This window comes from Festucalex cinctus, chromosome 1 (assembly GCF_051991245.1).
Source record: "Festucalex cinctus isolate MCC-2025b chromosome 1, RoL_Fcin_1.0, whole genome shotgun sequence".
In the NCBI taxonomy this organism is placed as follows: Eukaryota; Metazoa; Chordata; class Actinopteri; order Syngnathiformes; family Syngnathidae; genus Festucalex; species Festucalex cinctus.
This window is the reverse complement of record NC_135411.1, coordinates 20,481,099-20,498,788: the sequence shown is the minus strand read 5'-3', so window position 1 is coordinate 20,498,788 and position 17,690 is coordinate 20,481,099. Positions and strand designations below refer to the sequence as shown.

The 17,690-nt window shown below is 39.3% G+C and overlaps 1 protein-coding gene across 3 annotated transcripts in view; it reads right to left on the bottom strand.

Annotated features, from left to right (window-relative positions):
- The window catches only part of LOC144019158 (chloride channel protein 2-like), a 77,607-nt gene extending 61,233 nt beyond the window's left edge, over positions 1 to 16,374 (bottom strand). The window contains exons 1-2 of one of the 3 annotated variants that reach the window (XM_077522027.1): positions 7,689 to 7,774; positions 7,516 to 7,578 (exon numbers count right to left, since the gene is read on the bottom strand). In XM_077522027.1, the coding sequence (XP_077378153.1) occupies positions 7,516 to 7,566 (51 nt within the window). In that variant the 5' untranslated portion in view covers positions 7,567 to 7,578; positions 7,689 to 7,774. Of the gene's footprint in view, positions 1 to 7,515; positions 7,579 to 7,688; positions 7,775 to 15,793 lie in introns of those variants that run through there. The other 2 variants (XM_077522035.1, XM_077522052.1) reach the window with 2 other exon arrangements.
- Positions 16,375 to 17,690: the final 1,316 nt, after the last annotated feature.

Here is a 17,690-nt window from a genome sequence, read left to right as displayed (position 1 = left end):
ATACTATATGTACCTACATACATAAATAATTTGCTTGAATTGAAAATATGTACAACAAAGGAAATAAAATGCAGTTCAAACACAATTCTATTAACAATAAATAGTCAAAGATCTTACGCGCCAGTGTGTCATGACATACGGTGGTCACGTGATATACGAACAGGAGCAAGTAGTTAGCCGACAGCTTGGAATAAAATCATACCAAAGCATAAACGTCCATGTATTGTTTGGTATTCAAAGGTTTACTTTGAAATTCGCCTTCTCACTGCACGTTACCATAATACATAGTCAGCCAGACCATGCATAAACACGGACGTTGTTGACACTGTATTGCATCAAGAATGGCACTAATGTTCTCTTCCTTTATTAATTTCAGAAATGGTTGCAGATTGGTGATGTTGCCTGTCATTTTAATGGCCTTTTCCTTCACTGTCTTTGTGGAGAGTTTGCAATAAGCACCTGCCTAGCACAATGTCGAGCTGGTAGGAAAGGCTATGACACAAATCTTCATTGGCAGAAATGTGGAAATGTATTATTCATTCCATATATTTTTACAGCACTGGAAAAGGTTTGTACTACATAAACCATATTAAAACAAAAAATATATCCCCCCCCCCCCCCCCAATTTTCTTTTTCCTGCAGTCATACTTTTTTTTTGGGGGGGGGGAAGCTTCAAGGAGCCACTAGGGTGGCGCTGAAGAGCCGCATGTGGCTCAAGAGCTGCAGGTTGCCAACCTGTTACGGACTGGAAAGGTGAACATTCAGACACAGCCTCCATCTTGTTTTTATTGTTTTATAATTAGAACTATAAAACGATTACATTTTTTAATCAGATTAATCCCATCTTAGAATTTTGATTAATCATAATTAATCACTGACTTAAAAAAAAAACTTTTTCCCCAAAATATTTTGCCCGCTAAATTTGAAGCGTACCTGTTATGTGTTAATTTTTTTGACATTTAATGTTATGAAGACATCTTCAAAAATGTATATCCTCTACACACGCTCATCCTGCTTTTTCTAATCAATTAATTATTTGCATAATTTAAAATGGGAAAAAATGACCTACGGCATATGCAAACATTTATTAAATGCTTTACTTTAATGCATGTAATTATGTTTATTGCTCAAACTCCAACAGCTACCTTTAATGTAACCATCCACTGTCAGCTAAAAAGGATCATCTGCGGTCAAAATTAATAGTGTGATTAAACTGTGGTAATACAATGATTAATGCGATAATTTTTTGTGATTAATTAATTCGTTAACGCTTTAACTTTGACAGCACTATTTATAATTTTAGGTGTCACAATATATACATATATATATATATTGCGGACATCGGGATTGAAACCTTTGTACATCAAAAATACTCACTTCTCAGAATACCCCAAAAACTGCATCTTTGTTCAACTTTGTTAGCACTACATCAACACGCCATTTTCAACACTTTTGATTTGTCAATAATTTGTAAAACACCTACACATGTGGACTAACAGTATCTACAGATTAAATTCATAAAATTGTGACTTTTGAGGCCAGCAATACTGTACCCATAAAAAATATAAATATATGAAGGAAAACCTGAGGCAAAATAATGAACACACTATCATTAATTGATACTTATCTGAAAACCTGGCAGTATCATCTTTACATTTAATCTCATCATGCTTCATGTTGTGGATGGCGCATTTAAAGTACACAAGTAAAAAACATACATCCCCACACGTGGCAAAAATGTAACAAAAACAGGACATGGTTATACCTCCTACGTTTCTGGAAAGAAAAAAAAAATCAGATTGAAGGCAGCAGCAGTGTTTTGACACCAAGTCCCAATCTCTGCCCACCTGTCCCATCCCACGTGGAATCCTTACAAGGCAGATCGCCACTACCTACCGTCCCAGCATGCACTGCGTCTGACAGCAGCGAAGAAGCCAGTGACCCATGAAGCCATCCCTGGTGGCTCTCCTGCTGTCACTCACAGGAAAAGGTCTCACTTGCTCAGGTCCCGCAGAAGAACCTGAGACCACCAGTTTTGCTCACAGATGTCTCGGTTTGTATACAGGACTCACAAAAAAGCAAGGGACACAGGATGAACCTAAAATGCACTGTAACATTTACAAGTGAACTTAATCCGACCTTTGTTAAACTTTTGACTGCACATGTCCAACTAACTGTTAGCACTTTTTGCGCAACCTGCTGTTTTCTCTAGGAGGTGAATGGCAAAATTCATAACTCTCCACTTCTCTGCCTGTCTCTGACTCGTTTTCTACACTTCGCTGTGGCATGCCCGCTGAATGCACAAAATCCTGTCTTGCTTAAAAATAAATGGATGCTATTTTTTATTTTTTTTTGAGTACACTCACTCACACAAACGCACACACAATCAAACACGGTCTCCCAGGTGGGAAAGGGAACCCACGTCGCCTGCATAATAAATAGATGCTATTTCCCCGTCCCCCAAAGAAAAGAAAACGCTATCTACAATCAGTAGTGCGTCACTAGGCCCTGCTTTAACTATGCGAAAGAAAAATTTAAAAAATCAAGAAAATCTCCACAAAACAGTACTACATAGTGCTCAGATGCTGTAAATGTTTTTAGCAATTATCTTCAAACATGTATAATGAATAAATGAATAAATAAATAAATAAATAAATAAATAAATAAATAAATACTTCAGGCATTAATTCGGAATTTGGACCTGAAGTGTATAAGCAGCCATAGAAATATTAATAATGGGGTGTCAGGAAATTTTAATTTTTAATAATGATAATAAATCACATGACTTCAATAGGTCACTCACAATTAATCACAATTTGTTTTATATCAGTTATAAATGCACAATAATATTTACAATATTTTCCCCCCCCTAGGTTTTCACACTATCGTTAACATAAAAATGGGGAAAAAAATGTTAAACTAATAGAAATATGGCTGCATCTTTTGGTCATTGGTACGGTAATTTCAAAATAATTCATCAAATTTAGTTAACATTAAAAAGATGTCAAATATGATATTGATTTGAGTTGAGGTCATTTTTCTGCCACTAGATGGCATAATTGCATTTAATGAGCGATATCTAATCTGAAGTAGCTTGTGAAGTTCTGCACATTTTTAAAATTGTAAAATACAACTTGACCCAAGTCTCCACAAATACAGTATATGCATTATTATTAAATTTATTATAGCTAAATTTTGACGTGGACGTGTCTGCTGCGTTGTGACCGGAATTCCGACAGTACAGGCTTTCCAAGAAAGGGGTGGTCATTAATCACGCATTTAAAAAAAAATAGTGGTGTTAAAGGAACTTTAAATTAACTCAAAATTAACGCACTAATTTTGACACCCCTAATAAATGTATTAATTACTTTCTCATGTTGTAAATTCTGTTAAAATGCACTTCATAGCTCAGAAAAGCTGCACAAATTTGTGCTAAACTAGCCTGAGTGTATTTTTCCTGGTGCTGCTGTCCAACAGATGCTGTTTCTATTTTTAAGATTTCAGCAAACATACTGGAGGGATGCGGCACACTATCACACATCAGATTCGATAGACGAGAGTTCCTCCAGGATTACACATCAAAATGGATCTTTTTTTTTGTTGTTGTTGTTTTTGTATCGGCCTTCAGCCCAGCTACAGTGAGAGTTTCAGCATTGCCATTCCAAGATGCTTGGAAATGCTCTGAATCCTGATGGCAAACATCAAAACTGAGGATGCTTTGTCAACACTGCAATCCAATTTTAGACTGTGAGAAACGTGAGGCCGCCGGCGTGGGCTTGCACTTATCTGATTTCAATGTGTTATCTATCTGTGCATTTCGCTCAGATCCCCAGGAGGGAAAACACACATGCGTTGGCTCGCCCGAGGGAGGACATTTGATGACTACTACGCATCAATTCCATTGATTTTGGATTAATTACGAATTTTGTGGACCATGTGGAACTTGACTGATCTAGTGTGGTTATCAAAAAAGGTTCGGAAGGTTAGGTTGTGTAGTGGCTTTGGTTTAACACTCTATTTTAACAGAAGTACTGATATTTTTGTAACATTGAAGTGCAATTAAGTACAATGGTAACATTTTTATTTTTTCCTGCTTACCCCCCGATTTTCCGAAAGAGTCGATGATAGCAGGCCTAAAAATGTATCATGTATATAATGTATATGTATCATGTATAAGACAATGGCTTCAATTAAGAAAAGCTTTTCTAGATTTCCAAACTCAAATAATAAATAAATGAACTAATAAAATGGTAACGGTTCCATTCATAACTCCCCAATGAATAGAAATACTGTAATTCAGTTACTGCAACAAAACATCACAAATCGGTTCTGTCAGCTCTACTGCTTCAAAGACGTATCTACGCATTCTAGTGGGATTCAGGCCCACGGCCATCCTCCCAAATCTTTGAGCTTCGTCACCTGTTTTTTTTGTTTGTTTGTTTGTTTTTTTGTAAAGCCCGTATTCCATTGAGGGGGCGAAGTTAACAAATGTTAATTTTTCGTCATGGTTCGTTCAAGGCCAGACTTTCGCCTACTGTTTGAATGGTTTTTCTTGTTGCAGGGGAATTTTGAAATTGTAGTGACAGAAAAAAAAACAAAAAAACTTAAACTGTTGGCGAATGTCTGGTGAACGTTTAGCGAACATTTGAATGAACCCCGGTAAGAAATCAAACAAAATCTTTACTTACACTAATGTTTTTTTTTTTTGTTTTTTTTAAAGACAAATTGAGGTGAAGGTCTAATTAGTGGCCTTTACTTCAATTTCTCTGTATGCTTGGAAGAAAATGTTTGGAATACTTCTGCACTACTCCATCCTTCTGGACCATCCAGTTTAAACGGCACTAATCAGTGACAACCTTATGAGTGTCATGGTTTGGGTTGGGTTTTGGTCTGTTTTTTATTTTTTGCTTTCGTCAGGGTTCTTGTTTTAGTGGGTTTTGTTTGAGTTTGTCATCATGTTCCTTGAAGTTTCTGTTATGATCTGTTATGTTGTGCTTTCCTTGTGTGTCTCTCATTGTCTCGTTAGGCATTGTCCTGCCCACCTGCGTTTGACTGACTTCCCTATCAGCACCCTCTGCCCCTTGTGTCTTGCCCAGCTGTGTCTCATTGTGTCAATTAGCGTGTGTGAGTGTGTATTTGTGCTGCATTCGAGGATGGTCGGAAGTCGGATACATCCGAGTTGGTTTTTCCTGGTTTTCAACCTGAAAGCCGAAAGTAAACAACCAAAATGGAGGATAGTGGTAAATTGTTTATTGTTCTTTTTTTGTTTTTTTGTTTTTTTTTGGGGGGGGGGGGGCTCAAATCTCATTTTGACCTCCATCAAACTTATCTTCTCACAATTTTGCATCATTTGTTGTTTTTATTTTATTTCACAAGCATTCCATACAGTTCAGTGTATAATTTCATGCAGGGAGATAGCGCCATACTGCCACGTACGTTGTGTTAGTTACATGAAGTTATGTCGAATATTTATGAACGAAGAAAGCTATCAATAGTTTTGAATAAATTGCGTTTACCATTCATCTGTGTTTCCAAAGGGGTCGCCATTTGTAGAGTGACGTCACTTGTAGTCTCTCGGTGTCCCTTTTTTCCCCCCCGACTTCGCAAGTGGAATTTTCGTGTTCAAGGGGGTTCCCATACACACTTCCTGGTTTGAACTCGGAAAAGTCCAACTTCCGACCATCCTCGAATGCAGCATTAGTCTCTTGTCTCCACTCTGTCTGTGTCAATTCGTTGTTGTTTTCCTCTTGTCATGCTGCCATTTTTTTTAAACTTCCTTTTTTATTTTATTTTTTACTTCACCTCTGCCTCCTCGTCCTGCTTCCCTGCGTTTGGGTCCACAACCACATCTCAAACACGACAATGAGGGGAGGATTACCACTGCATTATTGGCTGCTATGGGTATCAAAGATGAGCAGCTCATGGTGCATCACATCTTCATTTGACATCAACCCTATTGAGAGTCTCTGGCGCACCCTCAAGGTCTATGAGGGTGGGGAGTAGTAATTATCCAAAAAGTATCTCAGGAAGGCTATTCTGTTCATTATTTTTGACCCAGAAAATTGGGGTTGAAGACTAAAGTAGTGAAGTTGAGGCTCCACAAGAATATAGTCTTTTTGATAGTTAATGCTAGTATAGCAGACATTCAATAAAAAGACATAAAAAAACATTGGTAATAGCACCATTTTGAACAAAAGCTCTACTGATAACCTGGTAACCCATTTCTTGGTAGTTTGAACTCATCAGTATGGGTAGTTCTTGCCCCTTGTTCGATCAAAATCTTCACCCAGTGTGCTAGCCACCCAAAGCATTAGGTATAAATAACCCAGCTCAGTCCCTTTTGGATCAAGCGCCAAGCTAGCTATTTCACCAAATTTGGGTTCCTTTTGACCCAGCAGTTGTACGACTGTACGGTGTGACATAATAAAGTCTTTCTATATGTGTAGGACTGAAATGTATCCCCCGCAACAAACGGAGGTGCGCTGTTGTGTACAAACGTATTTTTAGTGTTTGTAAAGAAAAAAAGAGCAATATTATTGATTTTCTCGAGTAGTCAGTCAAGGAAATGCGTCTGAAACCAGTACAATCACTTCCACATCCAAACACATGCATCAATTCTTGGCGTTTAATGCACTTGCATGCTACAAGCAAACGATAGAGACATTGATCCGAGTGTTGCGGCCAGAAAAGGAGGTGACGATGTCGCAGACATCCACAGAGAGACTCATCTTACATTCCTATTGATTTTGAACACAGAGATACCGGGCACGCCATCGATCTTTGACGCCATGAGCTGAAGACGTACCCCAGTGCCACACGGGCCAAACATGTCAAGAAATAAAGCGCAAAGCAATGTATGCAACATAGATGTTGACATTTAGAAACAGGAATGAATCCACTATTGAGTGACAATCTGCCTCCACAACTCCATAGGTTCGATCCTCCCTTGCAGTGCTCCGGAGCATGGCTGTCAGTCCTGCTACTATACGAGTGGGGGGGATCTGGTGCATGAGTCAATTAATATTCAGAAACACTCCTCTTTGGGTTCAAAAAAAGGAAGGAGGGCAGCGGAATAGAGTGGATGAGGGGGGTCCGAAGACACAGGATGTAGTGCTTATAAAACGGTTGTTGTCAGACTCTGCTCTTAATACTTCAGCGATATTTCAATCAATGGGCCATTAGGTAAAGTAATCACCCTACTCCAATTGCCTTTAATTTAAGGCCAGAAAACTCATTTGACATGGAAGGCTGCAATCTAAATGAAGAGGAATTAATCACGTCGATAGGGTGGCATAGGGACACGACACCTGTGGCCCAAGGTGAATTGCAATCAGGAAGAGGGCAATAAAAGTAGAAACTGCACATTTTATAGGAATGATCATTCAGAAGCTGGCAGAAGGCAGAGCAATCACCAGCTCCCACCTCTAACAATCACACGTTACCACCTATGCAATAAAAGCTTCACTCTGCACGCATGACATGAAAACACTGTGCATTACCTCATCGTCAACTCACCAAAGTTTGCTGGTACTGCAACGTCCGGTTTTCTGTCTTGCCCTTCACCATGGCCGCGGTATCCTCATTAGGACAAAGCGCCCAGAGACCCTCTGTTTGTTAATTAACACACACCCCCGCCCGCCACGGCGCGAGCATGGAGTAACAGGTCTCGCACAACAGCAAATCCTCACCGCGGTTCATGATGCCAGGTGACGTCGAGCTGCCGTAGTCCGTGCGTGAGAGGCAACACACGCTCAGGTCCTGCAGCTCCACTGCCTAACATCACCTCCCCCTCCACCACTCAGCCTCAGTGTTGTGCTGCACAAGTGGCAATATGTGTGCGCTTTATGTGCTTGACTTCCCTGCTAGTGCTTTTGATAAGACGTATTTTAGGCGAGATAGGGATACTGGAGATGTTGAATTTAGGCACAAAAAAAAAATGACACAGATGACAAAATACGTGTATGTATGATCTGATTGTATGCTGAATCGATTAGTCGACTAGTCGATGAGTCTTTATTAATTGTTTGAAGCTTGAAGTCAACTAATCTAGGGCTGTTCGATTCCCGATTATTTTGTCTGAAACCGATTTTCCGATAACGATATATAAATAATGACAAATAAAGTATTTTGAATGTCTTTTATTTTTTATAACTCAATTGTTCTTTCTTTTAACTCAAAGTGCCAGTGAATTTAACTAATTAAGAGCAGTTTACTTAAGCAAAAGACTTCAGATCTGTTCTTAATTAAACCAATAATGAAAGAAGAAAGTGCATATACCATTTGAAACAAAACCAAACATGAGAAAAGGTCAGTCAGTCTGTGTGTAAACCACATTCTGTCAGCAAGTCAGTCAGTCAGTCAGTCAGTCAGGTGAGGTAGGTAGGCAGCCAGGTTCAGGGTGTTGTGCTACATTTCTCTCTCACATTTCTCTCTGGTCTTACTTAAACATAAATCAATTATTAGTGCAAAGCTGTCACTAATAATAACAGTACGCAAGGTGACAATCACCTTGTCTAAAACAACACAAATATGCATCCCTAATGCCAGTAAAGGTAACAAACACAAAATGATCCCTTGGGATTATGAGCATCTCATCTTTACAATCGACATCAAGTCTCTCTGCTCTTCATAAAATAAAATTGGCACACACAAGCACACTTTGCAACGGGGATTTCTTTGGTCTGTGTCTGTCTCGTTGAAACCATACCATTTCCACACGACAGATCTACTTTTGCCCGATTTATTAACTAAATGTTCACTTGCCTGGGCAAACGTAGCAGAATCGCCTTGTTTAAGACTGCACGCTTGCGGGAGAAAGCGGAAATGCAGAGGAAACTACGATGGCTTACATAAACCGAAAATGGTGTGGTTGTGAAAATCGAACATACCGATTTAAATAACTCCTTTCAGTGATTCACATTTTCAATCTGGCTCTTGCCAAGTTGAATTATTGTGAGCATCATAAACAATGTTCCCTGTAATTTTCCACGTGACTGTGCATTCACCTAAACTTCTTGAGCATTCCATGGATTACGGTGAGCGACATCCACGGACTTATATACAGACTCACAATGCCACTTATATCACCATAGCGTGAAGTGAAGCCACCAGCAGCCATCTTACGTTGCCACCCACCAATCTTGAAAATATTTTTCCCGCAGCGTTTTCATGTTAATTTACTGTCTCCACAGTGAAATGCCACATGGCGTATGGTTTTACCAATAAGACTGCAAGAAGCGCTCCATGCACCTTTCATGGTTATGAAATTAACGCATATATACATTTTCTCTTATAAGCTATGTCTGTGAGGGCTATTCAAAGACTTGTCTGCATCATGTTGTCAGAACCATGAACAATTAAATGAACACAAAGGCCATCAGGATAAAATTAGCTGTGAAATGTAAAGCCAACTGAGTCCATTTATATACAGTAAGCTCCTGACATCAGACATGCACATGACAGCCAAACTAGTATTACACCTGTCCAAAACCTGAGATCATAAATTACATGATGTATGTATGTTACAAAAAAAATTCAAACCACTTGTACATCATGTGTCAGACGATTAGAATCACCTCTAGTTTGTTACTTGTTTTTAATCACAGGTTATTTTAGGCATAATAAAGTCTCAAAACAATTTTTATAAATATTGGCCCACATCGTCCACTCAAAAATAATGGAAAACGTAATTTATTAAAATGTGAACATTTCTGTAATGCGTGAAGAGCCTCATTGAAGAGGCTCGCAAACTGCGCCCATATTTGGACTTCCTAAATGGCGTGTCGCTGCAGTCTCGTCAGTGCTGAGTGTTTGTATCATGTATACATGTTTGAAACTGCAGTAGAACAACTGTGTGCGCAGACAAACTGCTATTAAAACTGTAAGTGAAGTGGGAACGGTGTCCTGTTGTGTGCGTGGTACGCGCGCGCCGGCTGACGTCACCGTAGTGACGTGATGCCCGTTCACTTTGGATGGAGCCGCTCCGTCCCACAACACGACATGGCTGTTCCAGCTTAGAGGGAACATTGATCATAAACATAATCAGTGGCTTCACATCAAGCAACCTCTTTTAATATTAATTTAATAATAAGATAACATTATATGGCTGGAGAAAGATACTGTAATTCACCGGACTATAACGTTTTATGTAGCAGAGAAATTTCCGGCCAATAAGGCGACAGTCTTCATATGTCTGAGCGAACAGCAGTTAGCCTCACCTATTGAGAAAAATTTCATACCAGTGGCAGGGGGACTTGGTGGTAAGAAATGAGGAAAGCAGCACAAAGTGATGCTCCTAAAAATCCTAAACTCAGCAAGACTCAGTGTTGACCACACATAAAAGGATTTGCGATCCTCAATTTTGTACAGGTTTAATGATGGATGGTTGGTTTATTTCAAATTCAGCAATGTAAATTCATCCCAATTCATCTCTCTCCTAAAGTCAAACGGCATAAGACTGTTCTCGCTGGCTGAGTACTCCCCCTGATGAATCATCCCGGCCTCATGACTAAAACCAATGGAGTATATCCATTTGTAAACACTCTAAAATTGATGCAAACTGCAGGAAAAGTAAACAGTGGCTGTGACGGGTGGCGGGAATATGTTCCAGCTACTTTATTTTCTTGCTCATCTGTATTTTTGAGTAAGTCTTTCTGGCAATTGAATCTATTAATTTAACACATTCTGTCAGTTCACACTTTTTGGACCTTGGTAACAATCCAGGAAATAGTCATGAATATTCAATTGCTGCAAGAGGAAAACGGGGTGGGGACACTGCATTATATGTTTATACACACACACACACACACGCACATACATTCATTCTATGATATACGTACATGCTACCGACAAAGAGTTAGGGACGTTGAGCTTTCAGATGAAATTTCAGGATAAACATAAAGAGCACTACAACCTTTACAAGTGAGTTAATTGGGCCGTCTATGAACTTTTGAACGCATGTAAATATTTTCAGTGTTTTAGTACTTTTTGCACCATTGGGCTGTTGTTTAACACGCTGCAGAATAGCAAGATGCAAAGAGAATGAAGAGTCAGAGAAAGAAACAGAAGCAGAGGTCCTTGAAAATGGACCAAATTGTTAATTTAAAAAAAATAAAAAAATACTTTCTATTCTGGGTGCGGTTTCTTACTTCCTGCTTTCTTTTAATGTTATTACTTTATCTGAAAATGCTATTTGGGACCTGGCAAGAACCTTATCTTGAGTCAACATCAGTGATCTTAAAAATGCCCTTTTGTCTGAATAGACAACATTTCCTACAGGCTGACTTTTCTGTTTTCCATCAAGTAAACAACACAGCCAAAAGGCAAAGAGAATGCAGTGCGGTCCACAATACGATCAGGCTAAATGTATGGGAAATTGGATTGTTAACAGCATTAAATTCATGGGTCCCAGGCCAGTTGTTAGCTTCCTGGGTGGAGCGATTCACAATGAATCTTAATGTCTTTCATGGGTCAGCGAATCGATTAACATGCTGAGCTCTACAATTATCTTAGATGCTATTTGATGATAACAAAACACTAAATAAGGGTTTATTGTTGGTAGACTGCTCAGAATTCATGACATGATGAATATTTATATTGATATTTTTTGGTGTCTCATAAAGTAGGATAATTGCATCACCATATGTAGCAAGCGACTTCCAGGAAGCTGTCAAATGTGTGTCGACAAAAGCTATTTATTTATTGAACTGAATTAACAGGCAGCGTGAGTCGGCTATTACAGTGCTTTAGTCGGGTTGTCACTTACAAGCAAGTGATTCCGCTTCAAACATGGCACCCAGTAATCAGAATTAGAAGACAAGCCTTTCTAGTTTTTTGAAAGCGCAGGGATCCACTCCCACTGTTTCAATAACATCAATCATCATAATAGTGCAATGGTGAGTTAGATATTTAATAATTTGTTTTTATTTGCTTGTCTACGTTAATATGTCTCGCCCAGTCTGTGTTATTTTCACAATTAAGTGTGATATTTTTCTCTCACACACATTCTCAAGTCTCATGAAACTCCATGATTTACAGCTAGCCTCAAATCTCAATAAATAATGTCACTTTTGTGTTTGCACCCTCATTCACAACATACTTGGGTGGGTTTGTCAGTTATCAAGGAAACACATAGATGAAAAGTGTACAAGCCCAAATGTGCAAAAACACAAATAAGATGTACGCGTAAACAGAAAAATAAAGCCCCAAAAAGCATTTTCCACATCATACGCAACATCATGTTGCATCTTACATACATTAAAAATTGATTAAGATTAAATGGGTATGTGTTCGTTTACTTTGGGAATATTTCAAAAACAAGTGCCCTGCTGATTGGCATCATCCCTTAAGCACACACAGGGGTCAAGGTTGTCCATTCTTGCGCAAGAACGCATCAAGGGAGCTTGTATCTGGCAGCTAAAAGCTCACACTTGAGGACGTAACACTTAAGGGCCATGTCATTCTCCGTACATAATATCAGCTCATCATTGTGGGCTTTTCATACACTCACAGTTAGATAAAGTGCACGGAAAACTGTTGAGGTCTCGAGAACTCTTCTACAACTGCGCTTTATTAGAAAACGGGTGTCTTTAAAGAACTCTACGGGCAAAAAGAATGTTTGTCAGATCATGTTTATCTCGCTTATTCTACTAAATATATTTTGATAGTGCAACATCAGCGTAGCAGGGCACTGAAGTCCACGAGTTGAGAAAATGGCATTACATTCAACAATTTACCTGCTCACAAGCCTTCACATCAAACTCTCTGATATTTTGCAGCAAGGAAGATGAAAAATATCTCATAGCAAGCTGACAGATAAAATCCAGTTCACAAGCTAGGGACCATGGACACTAGAACCAAGAAAAACAAGCACATTTTCACTCATGGAGGCAGCACAAGATTCACTAGACTTAAGCGGACATGTCAAACAACCCATCGTGACGTCACAAACTAAGTATGTATTCATACATCAATTATACATTTGACATGGGTTCGTGTTTCACATGGTGTCATCCAAACATTGCTGGAAAGTGGCTTGGGATCCTCAGCCAATGTAGCATCTAAGTAAGAGAAACTCAAATGTGGTGGTGGATATTATGTAAATAAGGGAAATTCAATAGGGCTTACAGAACAATGCAATGTGATCCATTAAAAAGTAAATTTTCCATAATCTGTCCCCTTTAAAGCGGGTTGCATCATATTTTTTTTGCCTAGAGGAATGCCACCAATTGCGTTTTAGCCCCTAACGGGCTGACTGAGGTATTATGGCCGTGGCGGCCAAGGAACTAGGTGCTCTGTAGCCCCGAGCACCAGCACACTGACCCACATCGCAACATCCCCGCAGAACTCTGTAGAATTGTACAATTCACATGTAGAGCCACCGTCTGAGAATGTCACCTGTTACGTCTATATATACTGCATGACAGCAAGGATCAATAAGTTTTGTTTGCCAGTAAGCTCCATGTCCACCCGACCAGGAAAACCATGAAGGTGACCTCCTACAGCTTTCTAATTAAACCGGAAAGGAATCTACAATCCAAAAAGAATTCATCTTAAAATAATTGTTTTACAAAGTCCAACACAATCCATTTTTAGAGTGTATAGAATATTTAATACATGAGGCAACTCAATGTTCTTTACACAAACAAAGACACAACTACAAATATCAACAAACAACAGTTAACGACATTCAGAAGCAAAGCAGAGAAAACAAAAGTAGCTTACAAAAACGAGTAAAAGAACATACACTGACAATGTTAAAACACATGAAGAGAAAAGTTAAAAGTACAGAAATGAGTAGTTTTCTAAAATAATTAAAAGAAAAAAAAACATGATTTAAAAATGTTTCCAAGACCCTAATTAAAACGCATAGGGAAAAAGCAAATATTTGAACCTGGACTTAAAACCATTTACACTCTGGGCCGACTTCACTTTTGTTGGCAACTTATTCCATGTGTGTGCAGCATAACAGCTAAATGCAGCTTCACCATGTTTACTTTGAACTCTGGGCTCTACAAATTGACCCATGTCTGCAGATTACAAAGCCATACTGGGTTTATATTTAATTATCATTTCTTCAATGTAGTCAGAGCCCAAACCATTCAGTGATTTTAGACCAGTAGCAGAATTTTTAAATCTATTCTACAGCTGACTGGGAGCCAGAGGAAAGCCTTTAGGACTGGAGCGATACACTCTGATCTATGCAGCGCTCTGATTGAGCTGTCTGATGCTCTTTTGAGAGAGCCCAGATGCTGAAAGTCAGGTCTGAGTCTATCAGAACACCAAGATTCCGAACTTATTCTTTGGTTTCTAAAGACAGTGACTTGAGGTGTTTTCTAGCAGCAATCCTCTTTTCTTTATTGCAGAAAACAATTACTTCTGTTTTGTATTGGTTTAGCTGAAGGAAATGTTGGTTCATCCAGTTGTTATTTTGCTCTAGACAGTGACACAATACGTTAATAGAACTGCTGTCATTTGGGGACATTTATAAATACAGTTGTGTGACATCTGCATAACCGTGATAGCCAGCATTGGTGTTCTGAAACATTTCACCGAAAGGTACTACAACAGCATGCTAGTAGGCAGCCCCATTAGGGGATTCACAAATCCTGATGTGTTACTGCCGTGTCTGTTGTTTTCTTACGTCTTGTTGACACAAACCAATATCAGCCATCTCTCGCAATACTGCAAATTTTGGTATTGATTCGATACCAAGTAGATACATGGCCAGTATTGCTGATACCGATATTGATAGATAACTTTTGGAAATTATAGTATGTATTTAAAAAAAAAAAAAAAAAGTAGCTGATTCATTGAATTGCTTATTCTCAATCAAATTCAAACCTTTAAGTGTTTTTTTTGTTGTTTCGTTTTTTAAAGGACAAAATTAGGACAAATTGCTAAATAAAAAAATACTTTAGCAATGTTTTCCCCCCAGAAACATTCCAACCATGACAATTTTTTTAAACATTCTTAAACAAAGTGCATAAAGTGATCATATGAAAAGAAATGTAAACAAATACTTTATCATATACTGTTCATAAACTACAAACACAAAAATTAACAAAAAATGCTACCTTCATCACTTCTTTTTCAACCTAAGTAAAAAAGATGTTAAAGATTAGCATACAACAACAAATGTAAAACCAAAATATTTTTCAATTACAATAATGTATGTGTTCATGCAATCGACTAAAAAGATGAGCTACTAAGTCACGTGATGATGGCACACGATCGAAACACACTACTGTGACATGCCCATTATCTGTTTGACAAAACCACAGTAGTGGATAACAGTGCCAAACTGAAACAAAAGTACTCGATCGATATTTTAGTGCCAGTATCGATCCGATATCGATACGGACTTGGTATCGATAATGTCGATATTTGGATCGATCCGCCCACCTCTACTTTGGTCCAGCCAACATCCACGAGATCGGAACCCTATGTCGGGGATGCCCAGCACTTTGCTGCAGCGTCTAAAGCAGTGCCAGTGTTTTGTCATTGATAAGGGCCAATGTCGGGATGGGATCCTTAGCTACTCAGCAGACAACCACCTGTGTCTTTTGTTTACACCAAGACAGAAAGTCTACAAGTTTATCTAAATCAAATTAAGTAAGAATAAACCCCCAGAGGGGATGTAAATAACCAAAGTATTCCAAAAATACACAACTCGTAGCACAATAAGACCTCCTGGCAGCATTTGCCCTTGAGCAAAGACGTGGACAAAGTTGAGCACAGAGCACATTTTTGACGGTTTAGAAAGACAGAAGGGAGCCTGACGGAACATACTCACCTTTCCCCTGGGCGACTCTTTTCCTCCCGGCGCTTCCAAATCGTCAGCTGCGTCGCTCCATTGCACCTCGCTGAAAGAAGTTGAGGCAAGGACGCGCGCAGCCACAGGTTGTGTGTGGCTGCCGCTCTCCTTAATCGATAACGTGACCCGGCTGCAAATGACACGCGTGGGAGGTCTCGCTGGATGCCACCCGCTGGCCCCACGCGGTTGCGCAATCCATTCGGTTGCCGCGGCGCGCAATTAGCGGCTTTTGCGCACACAAGCGAGCCGTTTGGATCGATATCATCAACGATTGTGCGTTTTTGTGCTGTAATGAGCCCCCCGGGCGACGAAAGAAAGTCGTCCTATTAGGCCGGCTACGGCTGATGTAGGAGGAAGAAGACAGCGGGGTTCCGGGAGTCGTGTCCGTGATGCAATGCGGGTAGCGCCGGTGCCGCGTCCTGCAGCTTTCTCCATGCGTGCAGCAATGCTGTCACCCCGGTCATTCGCTGGGGAGCATTTGCGTGCATTTGTCTTAATTTCGGCATTGTCTGCAGAGACACGGGAGGGGAGGAGGAGGAGGTGGGAATCTATGTATATATTTTCCCATTCTCTCTCCGATGCACACACAATGTCATTGGGGAAGTGAGTGGACAGGGGTGTGTGTGTGTGTGTGTGTGTGTGTGTGTGTGTGTGTGTGTGTGTGTGTGTGTGTGTGTGTGTGTGTGTGTGAGGGGGGCGGGTGGGGGTGGGGGGTATGTGGGTGTGTGTGGGGGGGGGCATTGGGTTTCAGTGGGGACTTAATTGAATAAATGAACCTCTTACACCAGAATCACGTCTCAATTACAACAATATAGATACATCCGAGATGTTGGTTATTAAATTAAAATCTGGCATGTGCCAAAAAAAAAATAAAAAAAAATCAAAATTGAGATATTGATATATTTGAATTCTGCACTTAATTCACTTTAAAATAATATATAATACATGGATGTATACCTAAACAAATCACAGTTACAGCAGTTTTAATGTTGGAAGGTTGAAATCCCTTGTTTTGAGGAAAAAGGGGTTTAAAGACATTCGAATGTCCATAGCAACCAGTACCTTAGGAAAAAGATATGAACTTGACATTTTCAGGAGCTGTTAAAATATCAGTGAAAAGTCAATTCCAATTTCAGGTAAGGCCATCGTCCGAGATTTGAACCCTTTAAAAGTTTTGGAAGTTTAACTTCTTAACAGATGAAATCAGCCTCAACTTTGAAAATCCTCACAACATTTATATAAATCATTTGTGAATGACGTTTGAGGCAGGAAATCTGGGTTGCTTTGAAATAAACAGCTAACAGCTTAGCTAAAAACACGTCTAGTTACGATGCATATTATTAGACAGTATACTGTCTAATAATTGCTTATTTTCATACACTTCTATTACATTTTTTACCTTGATGCTGATGGGAAATGGTACTAGAGACTTCAAGGAAGATATTTGTGGAGAAATCTCAAACTCGACATTTTCGTGCAAACTGTACATTTTCGTGTCTAATTCGTTAAACATCTTTCCGACAACCGGACTATTTTGCTGGATCGGGGCACAAATGTATTGATGTGTGCATGTAGCTATACAGATGTCTTTTGTTATCATCAAATTTGGCTGCAACAAGTTTTGCTCTGACCAACCAATCAAGACGACAGAAAAATGATGGCATTCTCATGTAAAATGCTTTTACTCGTCAATACAATTTTTCTATGTCAGCCATGCACACAGGATCGAATGTTTAAATCTATCACTCTCAACAACCAACATATTTTTTCAATGTAATTATTTCCAGACAAATTGCATATTTGATGATCTCGCAACACAACACTGGTTGGGAATCACTGAATTAGATTGACAGACAGAGGCTGAAATGAAATCTGA